Genomic DNA, 18,439 nt, shown 5'->3' with positions numbered 1-18,439 from the left:
CAGCAGAAACTTGTAGAGGACCAGATACTCTGAGATTTGGTGGATCCATACAAACTAACATGTACTCTTTTTCCTTCTTTAGAATTTTTTTCCCACTGGATTTTATTTTAGGTAAGGTTATAACGAGTCACATTATCTATTGAATAGACATTCAAGGGGGAGTGTTATAAATAGAATTGTATTTATGGCGAATGTCTATATTTAGAGAGATTCTAGGGTTCATTGCTTGGTGGCTAAATCACCCTCTCCCTATAAATAGAGAGTTCTATTCCATTGTAATTCATCAAATGTCAATAAAAATTCTTTCTCCCTACTTTTCTGTGCAATACTCTTCTTTCATTTATTGTTTTATAACACTTCTACAATAGTAGAGTAAAATGGGTATAAATAAAGTGAAAATTCAAAAACAACAATAACAAATTCACTGTAATCCCTCACACCGGGGGTTTGGGAAGGGTAATGTGCAGTCAGACCTTACCCCTACAATAATCAATTTCCGATTATTTGAATTGAGGCGTCATTATCATTTGAGGGTTAATTAGATATATTTATTCAAGACCAAAATTGAACCTTATATCCATTTTGAGTGCACAGTATGAACACAAGTAAAATTCTTGTACTTCTTATTCAAGCTTTTCATATTCACAGCCTGAATATCAATGTCAGCAAAGAACAAAATCCTTTCTATAGTAAACCAACTGAAAATATGTACAAGTTCAAAGCAGCTGGAATCCCTCTACACTTTGATACTAAAAAATGGCGCTGCAACCAAAGACTGTTTCTTGATGAACCAATTCATTGCCACATGTTCTACATTTAATAGCACAGATTTTGCATCCCTTGCATTTTCTCAAATGGAAAATCCCAATGTATTCGTTTACAACGCATTAATAAGAGCTTTTGTTCATTGTCACAGCCCACTTAATGCATTAAAGTTGTATATAGACATGTTAAAAACTCAAAATAGTCCAAATAGCTACACATTTTCGTCAGTAATTAAGGGTTGTGCTTTGATGTGTGCTTTAAGGGTAGGTGAATGTGTACATGGGCAAATTTGGAAATATGGGTTTGGATCCCATGTTTTTGTTCAAACTGGTTTGATTGATTTTTACTCTAATTTAGGTAGAGTTGATTTATCAAGATTAGTGTTTGATGAAATGCCTGAAAGAGATAATTTTGCTTGGGCTGCAACGGTTTCAGCCCATGCTAAGGCTGGTGAGTTGGGTGCTGCTAGAAGTTTGTTTGATGAAATGCCTGAAAAAATTACCCCTGCTTGGAATGCTATGGTTAATGGGTATGCAAGAACCGGGGATGTCGAGTCAGCTGAGTTGTTGTTCAAGGAAATGTCGAGGAAGGATTTGATATCGTGGACTACGATGATAAATTGTTACTCTCAGAACGGGATATATGGACGAGCTATAGAGGTTTTCTGTGACATGAAGAGTAACTTGATCACTCCTGATGAAGTAACAATGACTAGTGTTATTTCTGCTTGTGCACATCTTGGTGTCTTGGATCAAGGACAGGAGATGCATCTTTATGTTATGCAAAAAGGTTTTGATCTTGGTGTACATATTGGGTCTGCATTAATTGACATGTATGCAAAATGCGGGAGCTTGGAGAGATCACTCTTGGTATTCTATAAGTTGAGGGAGAAAAACCTTTTCTGTTGGAATTCTGTTATCGATGGACTGGCTGTTCATGGTTATGCAGAAGAGGCATTAGCTATGTTTAGCAGGATGGAGAAAGAGAAGGTAATGCCGAATGGTGTTACCTTCGTCAGCGTTCTTACAGCTTGTACACATGCAGGACTAGTTGAGGAGGGTCGGAAGAGGTTTCTAACTATGACCGGGTACTATGGTATCGTTCCTGAAATGGAGCACTATGGTTGCATGGTTGACCTATTGTGTAAAGCTGGTTTGCCAGAGGAAGCACTTGAGATTATTAGAAGCATGAGAATGGAGCCAAATGCTGTTGTTTGGGGTGCTTTACTTGGTGGGTGCAAGCTTCAGAAGAACTTGGAAATTGCTCAATTTGCTGTTGGAAAGTTGAGTATTTTGGAGCCAAAGAACAGTGGCTATTACGCCCTCCTAGTGAACATGTATGCTGATGCAAATAGATGGAGTGAAGTAGCCAGGATCAGGGCAATCTTGAGAGAATTAGGAGTAGAAAAAGAATGTCCAGGTTCCAGCTGGATCGAAATAGAGAAAAAGATCCATCAGTTTGCTGCTTGTGATAATTATCATCACTCTTCACAGGAGATTTATTCCTTACTAGATGGATTAGATGGGCAACTTAAGCTGGCTGCGAATGTTCAAGAGCTTGGATTTGTGTTCTAATGACATGCAAAGCCATTGTTGACAGCACAGACTTCATATTCAAAGTGGCTAAATATTTTGTATTCTGTTGCGGTGGATTTAGATCTGGAACTGTACATTCAAAGAGGCAAAGGTAATGCAAATTCATTCGAGTCACTAATCTTGTGCTATGTAAAATCATCGCAGCAACCGTTACATGGACATTTCGTACGGCTAAAGGTTCATAACTACAGCATTCAATTAAGTACAAATTCATTAAGAAGTTCACTCTTGGTAATATTTTTTTTTGTATGTTCGTTCTGTCTTTCTCATTATTATTTGATGCTTTAGTAAAATGATAATGCCAAAGTAAAAACTGGGTGATCAGGCTTGGAGATGAAAATGAGAAAGTTTGGAAATTTCAGAAATCATCTAGGGCGACGGGATATTTGAGATTAAGTTGCACTGTTTTGCCTTAGGTGGTTGGCCCTTAACCTTTTTTCTTCATTCTAATTTCTAGTACTTCTGGAGCTGCACTTAATGCCAAGGCGGGAAGTTACTGTTTGAAGTAAAATCCGAGCTACCACAGAATATGGATTGTATCTAGACAACTCTGAGTTCAAAGTTTTTCCAGTTGAATCAGTGGCTCGGGCGATGAAAGTTCTCTCCTCTGCTTTTTGAGACTCTAACCGGTGGCTATTAGGCACTTCGCAGTTCCTCCTTATCTCTCCAGGGCAGCCAGATTGGTCACCCATCTTTATCATCCCTTCAACAAAGGCCTCAAAGAATTTATCTTGGTTAGTGCTAAACCATCTTACATACTCACTTGTTAGATGGTATTTAAAAAGTGTTTTATCTGACTTTAGAAATCTTCGTCCATTGACTAAGTCTTTGAAGTACTGGTTATCAAATACTTCAGGTGTTGCATCCAGGATCACATTCCCATCTCCACCAAGTGGAGAAAGCCTGTCTAGCTTTTTCCTAAATCTTTGTTCAGTAGCAGGGTGAAGCCGGCCTGAGCCAGACTGGTTATATAGGCGAAAAATGATGTCAAAGCACCTTCCTTTGCCAATGGAACGAGAACCAGAAAGGGCTACAAGAATTAAATCTGCTGAAGAGATCAATGAGGTAGCTTGCATTTGATCTTGGACTTCGCATTATCTTGTCCGAGTCTTCTTGATTTGCTGTTAGGCTATCTAGCCTTCCTTATTTCACTCCCAATTTGGACCTCCACTCTGAGTAAAATAACAAAGCAACTCCTCTCAAAAAACTGTAGCTAAATACAAGTTTAATTTTTCTATGATGAAACCAGAAAAGATGAGAATAACATGGAGCGTTTTCTATTATTATCTTCTTGCTAGATACGTTGCTTCATTATGTTATACAGCTTCTTAGTTTTACGTTCGATTTACTCCTCAAATTGTGATTTACTTCACTAAAAGGAAGAATTAACCGTGACTCTCCTCGACTACTCGACCTTGATCCTCGCTGAAGAATTAACCGTGACTCTCATCGACTCCTCGTCCATGGTTAATATGGCTTCTTGGACCATCTTAAATGAGGGTTTGAGGATCCTTCTCGTAATGTCATTTTGACATGAATATTCAAAAGGCAGATTTTGACCCATACAGTAGGAATCTAATGCAAACTCTACTTGCACTTCGTTTATTCTTATAACACTAGTAAACCACGCATCATGTATTATGTTTAGGAATATGGCCTGAATCAGAGAGTTTCAATGACAAGGGTATGGGTCCAGTCAAGGAACTTGCACCAAAGGTTATGATTTCAATTCTTCCAGCTGCAATAGGTAACGGTCTTTGTTGAGTTATATTTATCCAATAAGGGCTATGTACAATTTCCGAAAGTGGATTACAGAGGTCTTGGGCAACTCTCTTAAGGTTTTGGACGTGGTGCTCATATTTTCTCACTCTGTCTTCAAACATTTGCCTATTCAGCTTATTAAGTACCTTGCTAGGTGTTTCAGTTTGATTAGAAGTTTTACTGTCTACATTCATGGACATGTATCAGGAAACTGATAGGCGCAAGGTTTTACGATGACCCTGGCGACTCTCCAACGCCTGTTACAGGGACACCTAGGGACCACGATGGGCATGGTACTCATGTTGCAGCCACGGCAGCAGGGAGTCCAGTGGCAGATGCATCTTATTATGGGTTAGCAGCAGGAACAGCCAAGGGTGGGTCTCCAGGGTCCAGGATTGCAGTGTACCGTATATGCACGCCTTATGGATGTAGTGGATCGGCTATTATGAAAGCATTTGATTATGCCCTTGCGGATGGGGTTGATATCATAAACTTATCAATTGGTCAACCAGCTGGAGCAGAGTTCGAGTTTTCAAAAAATCCTATTGCCATTGGAGCCTTCCATGCTGTAGAGAAGGGCATTCTTGTTGTCGCCTCTGCTGGAAATGATGGCCCTTTACGAGAAACTGTTGTGAATGTTGTTCCTTGGATTTTCACAGTTGCTGCTACAACTATCGACAGAAACATTGAGACACATATTCCCTTGGGCAGGAACAAGCTGATTAAGGTATTTAAAAAGAAAAACACTGTTATTCTAACCACTAGCTATCTTCAAAAACATCTTTCAATACCCTTGTTGATTCTTAGGGTGGAGGTATTAGCTTTGGTAATCTCAGTAAATCTCCAGTCTATCCATTGCCGGCCAGTGAATCTGCCAACTTAACTATTTATGACGGGGTGGCAGGGTAATTGGAAGATTGAAATATATTAGTTCCCATTTCTAGGTCTCCCTTGGAAATAAAATTGTACATACCTGCAACTAACTTTTGGGAAATTTCAGAGAATGTGAACCAGATTCACTCGACGAACACAAAGTCAAGGGTAAAATTGTTGTTTGTGAATATCACGTTGATGATTATTCAATCGAAGATAGGCTAAACGAAGTGAAGAACAAGGGTGGCATTGGATTTATATTAGTTATTCCTGATGATGAGTTAACTCATAGTGGCACCCAAACTAGGATCCTTTCCAGGTGCAGTAATCACTCAAGGGGATGGCATAAAATTCATCAACTCAACAAGGTACTCACTTTAGTTCTCAGTAAGCACTTGGCGTTACATACTAACTGCACTTCCATATTTTCTCAAGGAACCCCGTGGCAACAATTCTACCAACTGTTAGTGTAGATAATTTCAAACCAGCTCCTGTTGTTGCTTTCTTCTCATCAAGAGGCCCTGCTTATAATACTCCAAACCTCTTAAAAGTAAGCTATCCATATGTTTTTCCCACCAATTTGACCACTGCTCGATTTGTGCCCCTCGTGCACGACCATGCTAGTCTTCTCTCTAATTTTCAATTTTATTGAATATCCGTTGATACATACTTATGTTATAAAGCAGAAGTTATGATCCACGCCAGATTGCCAGTAGATCACATACTGAATGGTTTCTGACATGTACTTGCAGCCGGACATTGTAGCACCAGGGACTGCAATACTTGCAGCTTGGCCAGCAAATGACACAGAAGTGTCTCTGTCCGGCCAAGAACCACCACTATTCAACATCCTCTCAGGGACTTCCTTGTCTTGTCCTCATGTTTCTGCAATTGCTGCAACACTGAAGTCTCAAAATCCCACCTGGAGTCCTTCAGCCATCAGATCAGCTATAATGACCACAGGTAGGAACCTGATAATAGTTGAAGTATGTCAGTGCCACTACTGACGGCTCTTGCAAAAGCAGTCTCATTCTCTTCTTCTTTATTCCCTCTTTTCTTTAATAGCTTTTCAGGAAAGCAACTTGAAGAGTGCAATGTTAATCAATAGTGCATACGGAAAGTACCTTGCCACGCCATATGACTTTGTTGAAGGAGTAGCAACTATGTCTGGACCACTGAAACCAGGTTTGGTTTATGAGACCGAGATCACAGACTACCTGCAATTCCTCTGCTCTACAGGCTATAACATATCAACAATAAAACTCATCTCAAATACACTTCCAAACAATTTCTCATGCCCCACCAACTCAAGTGCTGAATCAGTCTCCAATATGAACTACCCGTCCATAGCCGTTTCTATATCCACAGAAGAAGAAACCAGACCAGAACTCTAACTAACATCAGTGAAGAAGAAGAAGCAGTATATACAGCTATAATAACAACACCAGATGCATTGAGAGTCCGAGTGACTCCAAAAACGTTGAAATTTACAAGTCGAGTGAAGAAACTGAGCTATCAAGTGACTTTCAAAGCTACATCTTCAGAGAGAGAACTTTTTGGATCAATTACATGGTCCAAGGGAGGTACAAGGTTCGAAGTCCATTTGTTGTAACGTAACCTCTTAATACCAAATTGCTTGTAACTTTTTATGCCAATGGATCCATTAAAAAAGAAGTGTTCATTTCTTGGTGCGTACAATACTTGTTCTCTAGCAACAACTCGTAAAAATGCCATGATAGACAATTCAGCTAATCTAAAGGGCAGTCCGGTACACTAAGCTCTTGCTATGCGCAGGGTTCGGAGAAGGGCCGGACCACAAAGTCTATTGTACGCATTCTTACCCTGCAATTCTGCAAAAGGTTGTTTCCAAGGCTCGAACGCATGACCTCCTGGTCACATGACCATAAAGCCACAATTCAGCTATCTATTGATTCTAATTTTTTTGTTTGAAAATATGGGGAGACATTTTAAGAGCTGCAATCACCAAAAAGTGAGAAATTTGTATGTCAATTATAAAGGTGGTGAACATTTTCAAACAAGCTGAAAAACCAGTAATACAGTCACAAAAATTAATGAATACAGTCAACACTATACCTTCTTCGTCCAAAAAAAGAATGACACAGTGTCAAATAGGAGAATCAAATCACCTAATCACCCGGGTGAAACAGGACACAGATAATTTTAGTCACAATCTTTTTTATAATCACAAGTATTAAAAAGTATTTGAATTTGTAGTTAAAGAAAAAAAAGTACTTGACTCTGTAAATAATAATAATGTCATATACAGAGAGAGAGAGAGAGTAACAGTAACAATTCATTCCATTCATTTCTTTTATAATGCGACACTTCTTCTCTCATCAGTTTGTGCCAAAAAAAAGACTGACATCTATCTGTATATGAAAATTTTATTATCTTAACATTTCTAGTTCACTTAATGGAATGACTTGTCGAACATCTCTAGATATTAAATCACATATTATAATATTTAAAATGCATATGTGTCAAATAAATCATTATTTTTTAAATTTCATATATTCAATTAAACAATAGAAAGCTTAGGCCCTTCAACTTGTAGTGGAAATGACACAAGGTAGCCACTTTTAAGCATACTGTTTAAAATATATCCACAATTTTACAATGTATTTAAAGGTTAGCCAATTTCGCTCAAACTTCAGGACACAGCGTCCTAGAGTTTAAACCTCAAAGTTCAAATTTCAGGACATCACGTCCTAAAGTTCGAAAATTGTATCCAGAAGTTCAAATCTTATGTCTTGGATTTTAAATTAGTAGTTTAGAAATTGGGTGAATTGGCTAATATTTAAATACATTGTAAATTATGGATATTTTTAAATAGCGGGCTTAAAAGTGGCTATTGCTGTACTTCGCCCAAAGTTGGATAGTTCTCCAAATTGGGCCCTGACAAAGTTGGATAATTCTTCAAATTGGGCCTTTGACCAGCCCAATAATTTTAAAACCCAGCCTAAACCTTCTTCAGTTTCTGTAACTCCCACTCTGCTTCCCCTTCACCTGTTTTAACACAATCTCAGATTCTCAAATTCTGAGAGGGATCTCTCACCATTCGAACTCGCTGTAGTTAATTAGGAAAAACTAAAGAGCAAAATGGGTTTCAGAGGAAGAAAGTCAAGAACTCAGAGAAAGCACTTCGTTCAAAGCAGAGAAAATAACTGGAAAAGCAGCAACGAAAATGGTGGTTCTGATGAGCAACAACAAAATGCTGCTACCACTGATAATAATAGTAGTAACAATAATAGAGAAAACAGTAACCCTACTTGGCAACGCTTCGCCACCCAAAACCTTGCCTTTGATGAATATTATAAGGTATACTGTCTTTTTCCGAATTTTATCAGACTGTATTTAACTTGACTAGAAGTTAAAATGTTAATTTGCCTTTTATTTTTATTTAATTTTTTTTATAATTGTGGTGTCTGGGCCAGCTTGCACATAGGCAGATGAGAGTAATTTTTTTTATTAGTGAACATGAAAGAAAATAATGAAGTATTGGTGAAAAACTTAAGTTCAATAGAATATGAAGAAAACACCATATCAAAGTTTGAAATTTGGATAATATAATGAATTTGAATCCTTGAAAGTTGTGGAATTTGTGTAGAGATAGATTGGTTTTAAACATTTGAGACATCCAAAATGGATAGATTGTCATTTATTATTATTGTCTTTTTGGTGAGAAAGACGGTATAATATGTTATTAATCTAAATTAGTATCACTACATGCATGGTGTTTCGTCCAGCATTGAAATTGCTCGGACATGCCAAAATATTACCAGTACCAGGAAAAATTGTCGGTTGGTAGGCAGAGAGGCGGATCCAGGATTAAACTCTATCGGTTCAACCTTTAAGGTTCTTAGTATTGAACTCCTTATATTTTAGTGAATTTTTTTACACATAAATTTATGCTCTGCGTTGAAAGGTATGAGTCAATTGAACCCGTCTCTATAATGCTACATCTGCCCCTGGGTGAGCAGGCAAAATAGACATGGGAGGGTAATCTAGGTAAAAGTATTTATAACATCTTCTCTTAAGTCCCTCTTTTGCAAATAGATCAGCTATATCACTCTGTTCTCGGATCTGCAATCATGTAAAATAAGCAGTATATATTGGAGAGTTAGTGTATAACAAATTAGTAATTTCAGTGAAGTGAGTATCCACTTCCAATGGAAACATTATCATCTAAGTTAATATGGTACAAATTGGAACAGGGAGGAGTAATATATTTGTTTGTTTGGTTTTTCGTATACATGCAATGGTATATATAGAATACATGGATTTGGGTGATAGTATGTGCATATCTGTATAGGAGCAAGAGATTGTGCCACCAGAAGAGTGGAATACTTTTATAGACTGTCTTCGAAGCCCGTTGCCTGCTGCTTTCAGGATCAATTCAAGGTCTCTGTCTCTTTTCATTATCATTTGATAAGTTTTCTTTTTAACAGCTAATCAGCAATCAAATAGTTAAGTAACATAGCAAAGATTGTATCAATGTCCTTCATCATATCATGGAAATCTAATTTTTACATTAAGAAGTGTGATTTAAAAGGACTCATGTCTTCACGCATTCTCTCAATTCTTTTTCCCATTTCCTTTATCCTCAGTTTTAATTTTGTAATATTAACAACTGAGTTTGTTTCTTCTGTTGGAAGTAGTTGATTATATATTTCTTATTTTTGGTTCCTCTTATTATGCTTATTTGGATTATTTTAGCAAGACTAGACTTTATATCCTTTCACATGGACTGAGGCTAACTCTGCTATGTGTTACAAAAAATGTACAACAACTGATGTAAACAATAAATTTATTGTGCACTTTTGAGCAACTGTCTATCATGTGAAAAAGCTTTTAGAAGCTTTAAACTTCTCACTTGTTCAAGAACGTTATACTGTTTGTATTCCGGATGGTTTACGTTAGTTACTGCAATAGTAGTATATGCCCATATTTCCTGTTTATTTGCAAGTCAGCCTTGTTCAGAGTAACAGCAGACTGATAGCCCGTTTGGCCAAGCTGCAAAAATCAGCTTATTTTGAGAAGTGTTTTTTTTCAAAAGTGCTTTTCTCAAAAGTACTTTTGGTGAGAAGCAGTTTGTGTTTGGCTTATTAGTTTGAAAAGCACTTCTGAGCAGCAATTAGTGTTTGGCCAAGCTTTAAAAAACTGCTTCTAAGTGTATTTTTCTCAAAAGTGCTTTTAAAAAAAGTGCTTTTGGAGAGAAGCTACTTTTTTCTGCTTCTCCTCAAAAGCACTTTTTTTCCTTCCAAAAGCTTGGCCAAACACCTCAATTTTTTGCCAAAAGTGCTTTTGGCAAAAAAAAAGCACTTTTGGCCAAAAAGAAGCTTGGCCAAACAGGCTATGAATCAACTGCAAGTAGCATATACCTGCTGCAATAACTTAATGTTATCTTCAATCATTATTGTACGAGGTGCAGCTTTAAAATTTCTGATTAAGTTAACAAGGATTCAGAAGAAAACATATTCCTCTGGTGTTGAGGGCTAGCTCACCCGAGCTCCCTGCCTTCCACAATTGAGGTGGAGGGCGTAGCATTACCTTACCCTTTCTCCCTCCGCCTCCCTCCCGTAATGTAATTAAAAAAAATTCAAAAAAAGTAGCCAAAAGAAAGCATATTCCTTTAAACTTCAGATTAAATGAATAAAAACCTATAAGTTCAAGTTCCTAATTGGAAGTGAAAGCCAAATAAACTTGCTTATAGTGAAAAGTTCACATTGCTCTAAGGCGCTTCAAAGAAATGAACTAAATTGAGCTAATTTTTTTTTGTTAATTTTGCAGTAGCCAGTGCTACTTGGAAATTCTATCCAAGTTGGAGAATGATTTTATGAAGTCTCTACAGGAAGAGGTTCATCAACTGATTATGCTTACTTTTTCTTATTGAATTATGAAATTTCTGCAGTATGTATGCAGCTCTTAGCTTAAAGCCTTCAGTGATGTTCCTAAAACTGTTTTGTGATTCAGGGGACAGATGGGAGTGAGGTTGAGGCAATTAGGCCATTGCCCTGGTATCCAGAGAATCTTGCCTGGCAGTCAAATTTTTCTCGCCAGCAGTTGAGGAAAAACCAAATACTTGGGAGGTTAGAGATACAGTTTCTGTTTATGCTGTAACTTTTGAATAGTGTGAATTAATTACAATCTGAAAAAAGATCATACCTAAGTCTATTGCAAATGATAACAAATATGGCTTTTTGGAAAAGACATTTCAAGTTTTCAATACCTTGTTATGAGCCAATTATCTATTTGACCTTTTCAATACTTTACATCAGTTCAAATTGTTGTTGACACTGGTGCTAAGCTTGAGTCTGAAATAAGTTCGCTCTTTGAGTTTCCTTAGTTCCTTTCTCTCTGCTGGTATCACGTGTAGGACTGGGAACAAATCTGTTTTTTTTTTACTTTTTCTGTGTAAAGCGTCTGTGTAGTACTTTCTTTTTAAATTTTTTTAATTTTATTTTTTCATTTGACTCACTTATAGCTTTCTACTGTATGATTTTTGATAATTTCCTCCACGTGATTGTGACATGCATATAATTGTGATCTAAGATGGTTATGACATTATTACCGCGAGGGGAAAGGGCCAAAGATAACCTGAACTATTCGAAATAGGACAACTTTGCCCTCCGTTTCGTTCTTGGCACAAAAATGCCCTTACCGTCAGTCAACTAGCTCAAAAATGAATTCCCCACTACCAAATAGCTCAAACATACCCTTCCCACTAACGGTTGATCAAGAACAAGGGGAAAAGGGTCAATTTTGCCCTTGAACTATTCGAAATGTTGGACTATAATGCTAACATATCCATAAGATAAGACCAGTGCACTCGGAGGTCCTTATGAAAAAAACATAACCAAACCATCACAGGTGATATTCCCTCATCTTTTTCTCTATATTTGCCGCTAACACCTTTTGAAGAATGCGATCATTGCTCTTTACACACATTTTAAAGTTCTGTTTTGGATGTGCTTTGTATCAGCATTTCATTCGTGCTGTTTTTTTTATACCAATTAGTTGGGGTTAAGGTTAGCTGTTATTGGTAATACTTACATTTGGTCCAGTGTTTGATAGAAGTCTCTTAGGTTTTGATTAGAGATTGCTACCTTTTGCTTATAAAAGAAAAGATTTGGTTAGAGATTGCATGATAGTATACGGATAAGTGTGAGATTTAGAGAAAATCTTAATCTCTATTTATAGAGAGTCCTTAATTTCCTCAAAGAGAGACTATTGAATGGTGGAACGAACTGGTCCCATGGAGCAGAATGGATATAGAGGATTCAAATAGTTGGCTTCAACTTACATGGGATTGAGACATGGTTGTCGTATAATTATGTTCAAATGAAAAAAATGCACATCTCACATAGAAAATTTTATATCTAGAAGTCCATGTCCTGTTCCCCTTTCTGGATCAACAATCTTATACCCTTCCTAGTAATTCTCCCCACCTCAATTGAAAATTGTGCAATTCTTTTTCCTGGAATCTGTGGACAGTCAAGAAATTTACGGATTATAATTGAAGACAACTTTTGGTTGTCTCTGGTATTGATTTTTGTCATCACACAAAACATTCAGGTTCCATGAGTTCTTGAAGCTACAAAATGAAATTGGTAACATTACGAGACAGGAGGCTGTGAGCATGGTGGGGCAACTATTGCTATGCTGATTTGTTTGGTATATACAGGTTACGACTGTGCCCTTTATTTATCTTGTGACTGGCTGACTGCTTTGACTCAGGTTCCTCCTCTGTTCCTGGATGTACGACCCGATGATTTCGTTCTCGACAGTAAGCTATTCTTTAATACTCTGTATCTATGTTCATTTTGCATCTCTTCATTAATATATGGATATCAAACTGGATAAATAGAAGCTTTACTTTTCCCTTTATCGTGCAGTGTGTGCAGCTCCTGGTTCAAAAACGTTTCAGTTACTTGAAATGATACACCACTCAGCTGAACCTGGATCATTACCTGGTGGAATGGTCTCCTTCTTTCCTCATTTTTAAAATCGTTGATGTCTATGCAACTCTCTCTGTAGCTCTTTCACCTATTGTTGTTGAGATGCATCCTTGTAACATATTTTTAGTTCTCTTTGAAATGCCCGTTATATAGGTCTTAGCGAATGATGCTGATGTTCAAAGGTGTAATCTTCTCATCCACCAAACAAAGAGAATGTCCACTGCCAACTTGATAGTCACGAATCATGAAGCACAGCACTTTCCTAGCTGTCATTTGAATAGAAGTTATGCAAAAGGTTCTGAGCCTCCAGAAGCAAAGGAACTTGATATTGATCAACTTCTATTTGATCGTGTCTTGTGTGATGTTCCATGTAGTGGTGATGGAACTTTACGCAAGGCTCCTGATATATGGAGGAGATGGTAGTTATTTATGAACTACTATAGTCATTTTCACTCTCATTTTGCATTCTACAATCAATACAATTGTCTTCTGTTCCCTCCTAACCCCCTCTATTTTTCTTTTGTACAGGAATGCAGGAATGGGTAATGGTCTACATGGACTACAGATTCAGATAGCAATGCGAGGTTCATTATACTTTCTCTCTCTCTCTCTCTCTCTCTCTCTCTCTCAATCGTACATTATTGTTCTAACTCAAACAAGCTGACTGTCACTAACCTATCATGGATAAGAATGAGTTTGTTGGCTATTTCGGAGATTTACTATTATGAGTGTAACACACAAACGATAAGATAAGATAAGGTCGTGTGAGATGATTTAACCATGTCTATGTTGACCTTCAGGTTTTGCGGTCCATAGATATGACAATATGATAATTGAAGGTAATAAAAGGGATGAGGTAAACCTAAAATCATAAAGAGGGAAGTTGTCTCAAAGTTTTAAAATCTCTCGAAATCATAGTCTTAGCTAAGAACAGAATATCATGGAAGTAAAGGATCCATATATGCGGTCTAAGGTTAGGAACTACTGTCATGACCTGAATTTAGAAACTGCTTTTATGCCACAGTTGCACCAAACAAATAAGAAAGGAATTTTCATGCACATCAAAGAGAAATTGCATAAACAGGCTATTTTATATGCTTGGTTAAAATTTAAAAGATTCGGCCCTTCCTAAGTAAAGATAGAAAGGAAAATATTCTAGTTGTCCGAACAAGATGGATTGGAAGACCACAAAAGCATGAGATGAATTTTATGTCTTTCAAGAAGCAACATCAGTTAAAGTGTTAAACTATAATTTAGTTGCTTGGATTGTTGTGGAACCCTGGCTATATTTTCCCTGCTAGGGATGTTTATTCCTTGAGCAATATAGAAGAGAGAAGCTTAAGTCTTTAGGAGAAGTTTCTCGAAGAGTCTGAGCTTTGGAGAGATGCTAGTAACTAGAACGACATGAAAGGTTGCTGAACTGACACATGGTTGTTCGTACATATATTTCAGGTATGTCTTTGCTAAAAGTTGGTGGAAGGATGGTTTATTCAACTTGCTCAATGAATCCCATTGAGAATGAGGCTGTGGTTGCCGAGGTAATTTTCAGAAAGAATGCATCACATATTTATTACGATTTTGTTAACTTGTGTAGCTTTTATCACAAAATGAAAATTATGCTCACTTTTTGCTTCCCAGAAAGTCAATGAGTGATACTACCAAAAGTAGAAGGAAAAAGAAAAGAAAATTACTCGATTACGATAGGGAGGAAGAGCTGAAAAAGGAACCCCTCATTGAACTCTCTAGTCATTGCAATGGCTGCAAATTTTTAGCTGATTTTCTTTTTTACAGCGCTCCCTTTATTCTTCCCCCTGTCCCCCTACACCCTGGTTTGTCTGACCTTATATCTACAAATGTGGTGCAAGTATTCTTTCTCTTTGATTTATTTGTATGTTTTCCTTTGCTATGTAACTACGATATCTCATTAATATAATGGACACGATAGTACTTAATTTTTATTATGGATTTCATAGAAATTACTTGGATTTCTCCCTTCAATGTTGAACAAAACTGTAAAAATAGTAGCTGAATGTGCAACCTCTCTGTCCCTAGTATTACACCCATTCTTCATAATTACTTTTTCTGCTGATGTCATAATCATCATAATTCTGCTGAGTGACAGAGATAACAATATTGATATTGCATTGCAACTTTGTAAATTCTAAGTCCACCTTTCCTTCTCGTTAAACCTGGTTGTTCTCTTGTTTCTCAGATTTTAAGGAGGTGTGGGGGATCTGTTGAACTCATTGATGTCTCCAGTGAACTTCCTCAGCTTGTTAGAAGGCCAGGTCTGAAAAAATGGAAGGTTTGTGGTAATTTTTCTTGGTGCTCATTTGCGATCTTTTTCCTGTCTAATATTCGGAGATGACAGATTTTTTTTTGACAATGTAACATTCGGAGATGACAGATTTTGGCTAACTTGCTTTGCACGAGGTTGGGGCATTGACTTTCAATGTTAAGGCTGTTATAGTAACTAAAATGGAGAAGGGAGTTTTACGGAGAGAATTGCTTATCTTGCACAGGGATCTTGCTTTTCAGTTTTTCCAATGTTAGCATGGTTGTGGGATTCATGTCAAATCAAGTTCAAATACTATAAGACTATATCTGGAGTGGGAATACCCTTTCAGTCGAGAATAAATTCCTCAGACCTAATATTAACTACTTGAAATTTACTATCATGTTCACATGTATTAAAAATACAACTAAATAGGCCTTTTTATACAAGGTGAAGAAGGGGCTGTAAGAAACCAAATCCTTTTCAGTTTGCACAAGGTAATTCTTTACCAAATATTGTAACTTTTAGCAAGATGCTGCATAGGTTTGCCTCCTTTACTTTATTCTGTATTCCATCTTCCATGTAGTGTATTCTGTAGTAGCCTTAGATCAGTCAGCTTACTTAAAATCTAGTATCCATCTTTAAATTCTTATTTCCAAATTATACTACACAGGTATGATAGCTTTATGCTGCTTCGTTGAGTTTTAATTTAGTAATCAATCTTCTATGCATGCAGGTTAAAGATAAAGGAATGTGGTTGACTTCTTACAAAGAAGTTAGTAATTCTCGCAGAGCTGCAGTTGTTCCTGGAATGTTCCCCCCTGGCAAAGCCTTTGTGGATGCACCTGAGCATGATGATGATGCGAGTAGAAGTCAATTGCCTGATAATGGGAGTAATAGTAACTCTCAAAATGGTATTGCGGTGGTGCAGGATCCTGCAACTCAAACTACAATCTTGAATGAGGAAGCTTCAACTTTGCCTTTGGAACGTTGTATGAGGATAGTGCCACATGATCAGAACACTGGAGCCTTCTTTATTGCTGTCTTTCACAAGCTTTCTCCTTTGCCAGGTGAGTTTTGGGGCATTTAACATTTAATTATGCATGATATGGCTTAGTTCTGATAGAACATTTGCGCAGCTTAATCTTCTTTTGTGGTCTGGTTGTGCTTGTGCACAAGTGGAGTAGTTTTGTCATTTTCATGCATTAGGCGCAGGATCACATGCCCTTGATATCATAATACAGTTTCCTATCTTACTTTTGAGCTGTACTTATGTAATTATTGAGGTTCTGCTCTTTATGACTTTGCAGTCATACAGAAGAGGCCTTTTGATCAGCCAGGGAAAACTTCCACAGGCAATTTCCAAGCACAAAGTTTTACTGAGGTCAAAGATATAAATACTGATGAAGTTGAGCAAGTGGATTCTGTAGGTAATCAGCTATCTGAAGTGACTACGGATAATGATGATGATGATGATGATATACTTGAAAATGGAAAGGATGAAGCTCCACTGGATACTGACCCCAGTAAAATGGTGAACGAAAAGAGGACGGAGCAGATTGAACCTCCCAGTGATGGAAGATCTGGCCTTGAGTCGGTTAGAGGGGAAAGAAAGTTACAGATGCAAGGAAAATGGAGAGGGATTGACCCAGTAATATTTTACCAGGAGGAGGCAGTTGTGGGTCAGATAAAGGCATTCTATGGTATCAAAGAATCCTTTCCATTCAAAGGTCATTTAATTGTTAGGAATAGTGATATCAACCATGTGAAGAGAGTTTATTATGTATCTAAATCTGTGAAAGAAGTTCTTGAACTCAATATTTTAGCGGGTCAGCAGCTCAAGATAGCTGCCGTTGGGCTCAAGATGTTTGTAAGTCGCTCAAAATTGACACTTGAAATTTCTGTTCTTGTGACTCATCTCATACTGTAGTTTCTTGGTCATGTGTTTGAATGTCCATCATTTGCACAGTTTCTCTTAGAAAAGAACTTAGCAACCTGCACCTTTCCCCCTCCCTCTTCTCTGAGAAAGGAAAGGAGGTCCAGGACAAAGCAAGTCTGCTAATAAGCCCTCTTAAATAAGAAGTAGTAGAATACAAAAAGCACCATTCCGATGACCTTTTTTGTCCTATTTTTCTGTGACTTCTTTCTATTGTACTATTCGGATGACTTCCTGTCTTGTTTCCCATGTTGCAGGAGCGGCAAAAATCGAAAGATGCTGGTGCATTCCGCATAACATCTGAAGGGTTACCATTGATGTTGCCACATATAACCAAACAAATACTGTATGCATCTCCTGTAGATTTCAAACATGTTTTGCAGCACAAGAGCCTTAAATTTGGTGATTTTGAGGATGCTAAATTTCGGGAAAACGCTTCAAAGCTGCAGTTTGGTTGTTGTGTGGTGGTTCTGAACAAAGGTTAGATGTGATCTGGTATCTTCATTTTAGTAAACGCGATTGGTTTGTTCTTGCATAACTTTGCTTTGTATTTCTTTCAGATAAGACCTTGTCAGAACCTCAAGTGGATGCATCAACTATCGCTATAGGATGCTGGAGAGGCCGGAATAGCATCACAGTGATGGTCACTGAACTTGATATCCAAGAACTCCTAGAAAGGATGTTGATGTATATGGAGGAGAATACAGATACCTTCTTGTTGGAAAACAAGCCATTGACTGCTGAGGCAGATAAAATAGTTAAAGCAGATGAAGCTGAATTGAATATATTGAAAAACAATGAGACAAATCATAGGTAAAACTAACAATTTTGGAAGTTGTTATAAGTGTACCATTGCAGGGGCATTTGTGAGATGCTGCTGCTTATTTGTTGGTTTCTTCTGTTTAGGCATTTTTACAACTCTAGATTTCAGATGAAAATGGAGGGAATGATCCCCTTTGTAATCTTACTTTTATTTATTTTAATCAAAATGTTGAAGAACCAACTTAGCAACTGTGGTTGGATGACTAAAAGTCAAATCTCAGTCAATGGTAAAATATGAAATATTATGTTGTGTATAATGCTTTTATAACTCTATATTCCTAAGCCGAGGGTCTTTCGGAAACAGTATTTCTGCCTTCTTGAAGGTAGGGGTAGGGGTAAGGTCTGGTTACATACTACCTTTCCCAGATCCCACTTGTGGGATTGCACTGTGTGTGTTGTTATTGTTGCTGCTTTTATAACTCTACTAGTATCC

At 37.4% G+C, this 18,439-nt stretch overlaps 3 protein-coding genes across 3 annotated transcripts; all 3 read left to right on the top strand.

Moving 5' to 3' along the window:
• LOC109225241 (pentatricopeptide repeat-containing protein At1g06145) lies at positions 601-2,904 on the top strand. The gene is made up of 2 exons (XM_019389842.1): positions 601-2,451; positions 2,818-2,904. Exon 1 carries the CDS (start codon positions 660-662, stop codon positions 2,337-2,339), a length of 1,680 nt encoding a protein of 559 aa, XP_019245387.1. The 5' UTR covers positions 601-659; the 3' UTR covers positions 2,340-2,451; positions 2,818-2,904.
• LOC109225242 (CO(2)-response secreted protease-like) lies at positions 3,303-6,677 on the top strand. Its single transcript, XM_019389843.1, has 4 exons — positions 3,303-3,425; positions 4,329-4,848; positions 5,747-5,957; positions 6,060-6,677. Exons 1-4 carry the CDS (start codon positions 3,421-3,423, stop codon positions 6,386-6,388), a joined length of 1,065 nt encoding a protein of 354 aa, XP_019245388.1. The 5' UTR covers positions 3,303-3,420; the 3' UTR covers positions 6,389-6,677.
• Positions 8,007-18,198, top strand: LOC109225240 (tRNA (cytosine(34)-C(5))-methyltransferase-like). The gene is made up of 15 exons (XM_019389841.1): positions 8,007-8,333; positions 9,328-9,416; positions 10,806-10,872; positions 10,989-11,104; positions 12,591-12,657; positions 12,753-12,801; positions 12,911-12,996; positions 13,127-13,392; positions 13,502-13,557; positions 14,426-14,511; positions 15,186-15,278; positions 15,985-16,318; positions 16,559-17,118; positions 17,442-17,664; positions 17,745-18,198. Exons 1-15 carry the CDS (start codon positions 8,115-8,117, stop codon positions 17,999-18,001), a joined length of 2,568 nt encoding a protein of 855 aa, XP_019245386.1. The 5' UTR covers positions 8,007-8,114; the 3' UTR covers positions 18,002-18,198.

This window comes from Nicotiana attenuata, chromosome 5 (genome assembly GCF_001879085.1).
Source record: "Nicotiana attenuata strain UT chromosome 5, NIATTr2, whole genome shotgun sequence".
Lineage (NCBI taxonomy): Eukaryota > Viridiplantae > Streptophyta > Magnoliopsida > Solanales > Solanaceae > Nicotiana > Nicotiana attenuata.
Note: the sequence above shows the minus strand (reverse complement) of the source record. Positions and strands in the feature narration are given on the sequence as shown.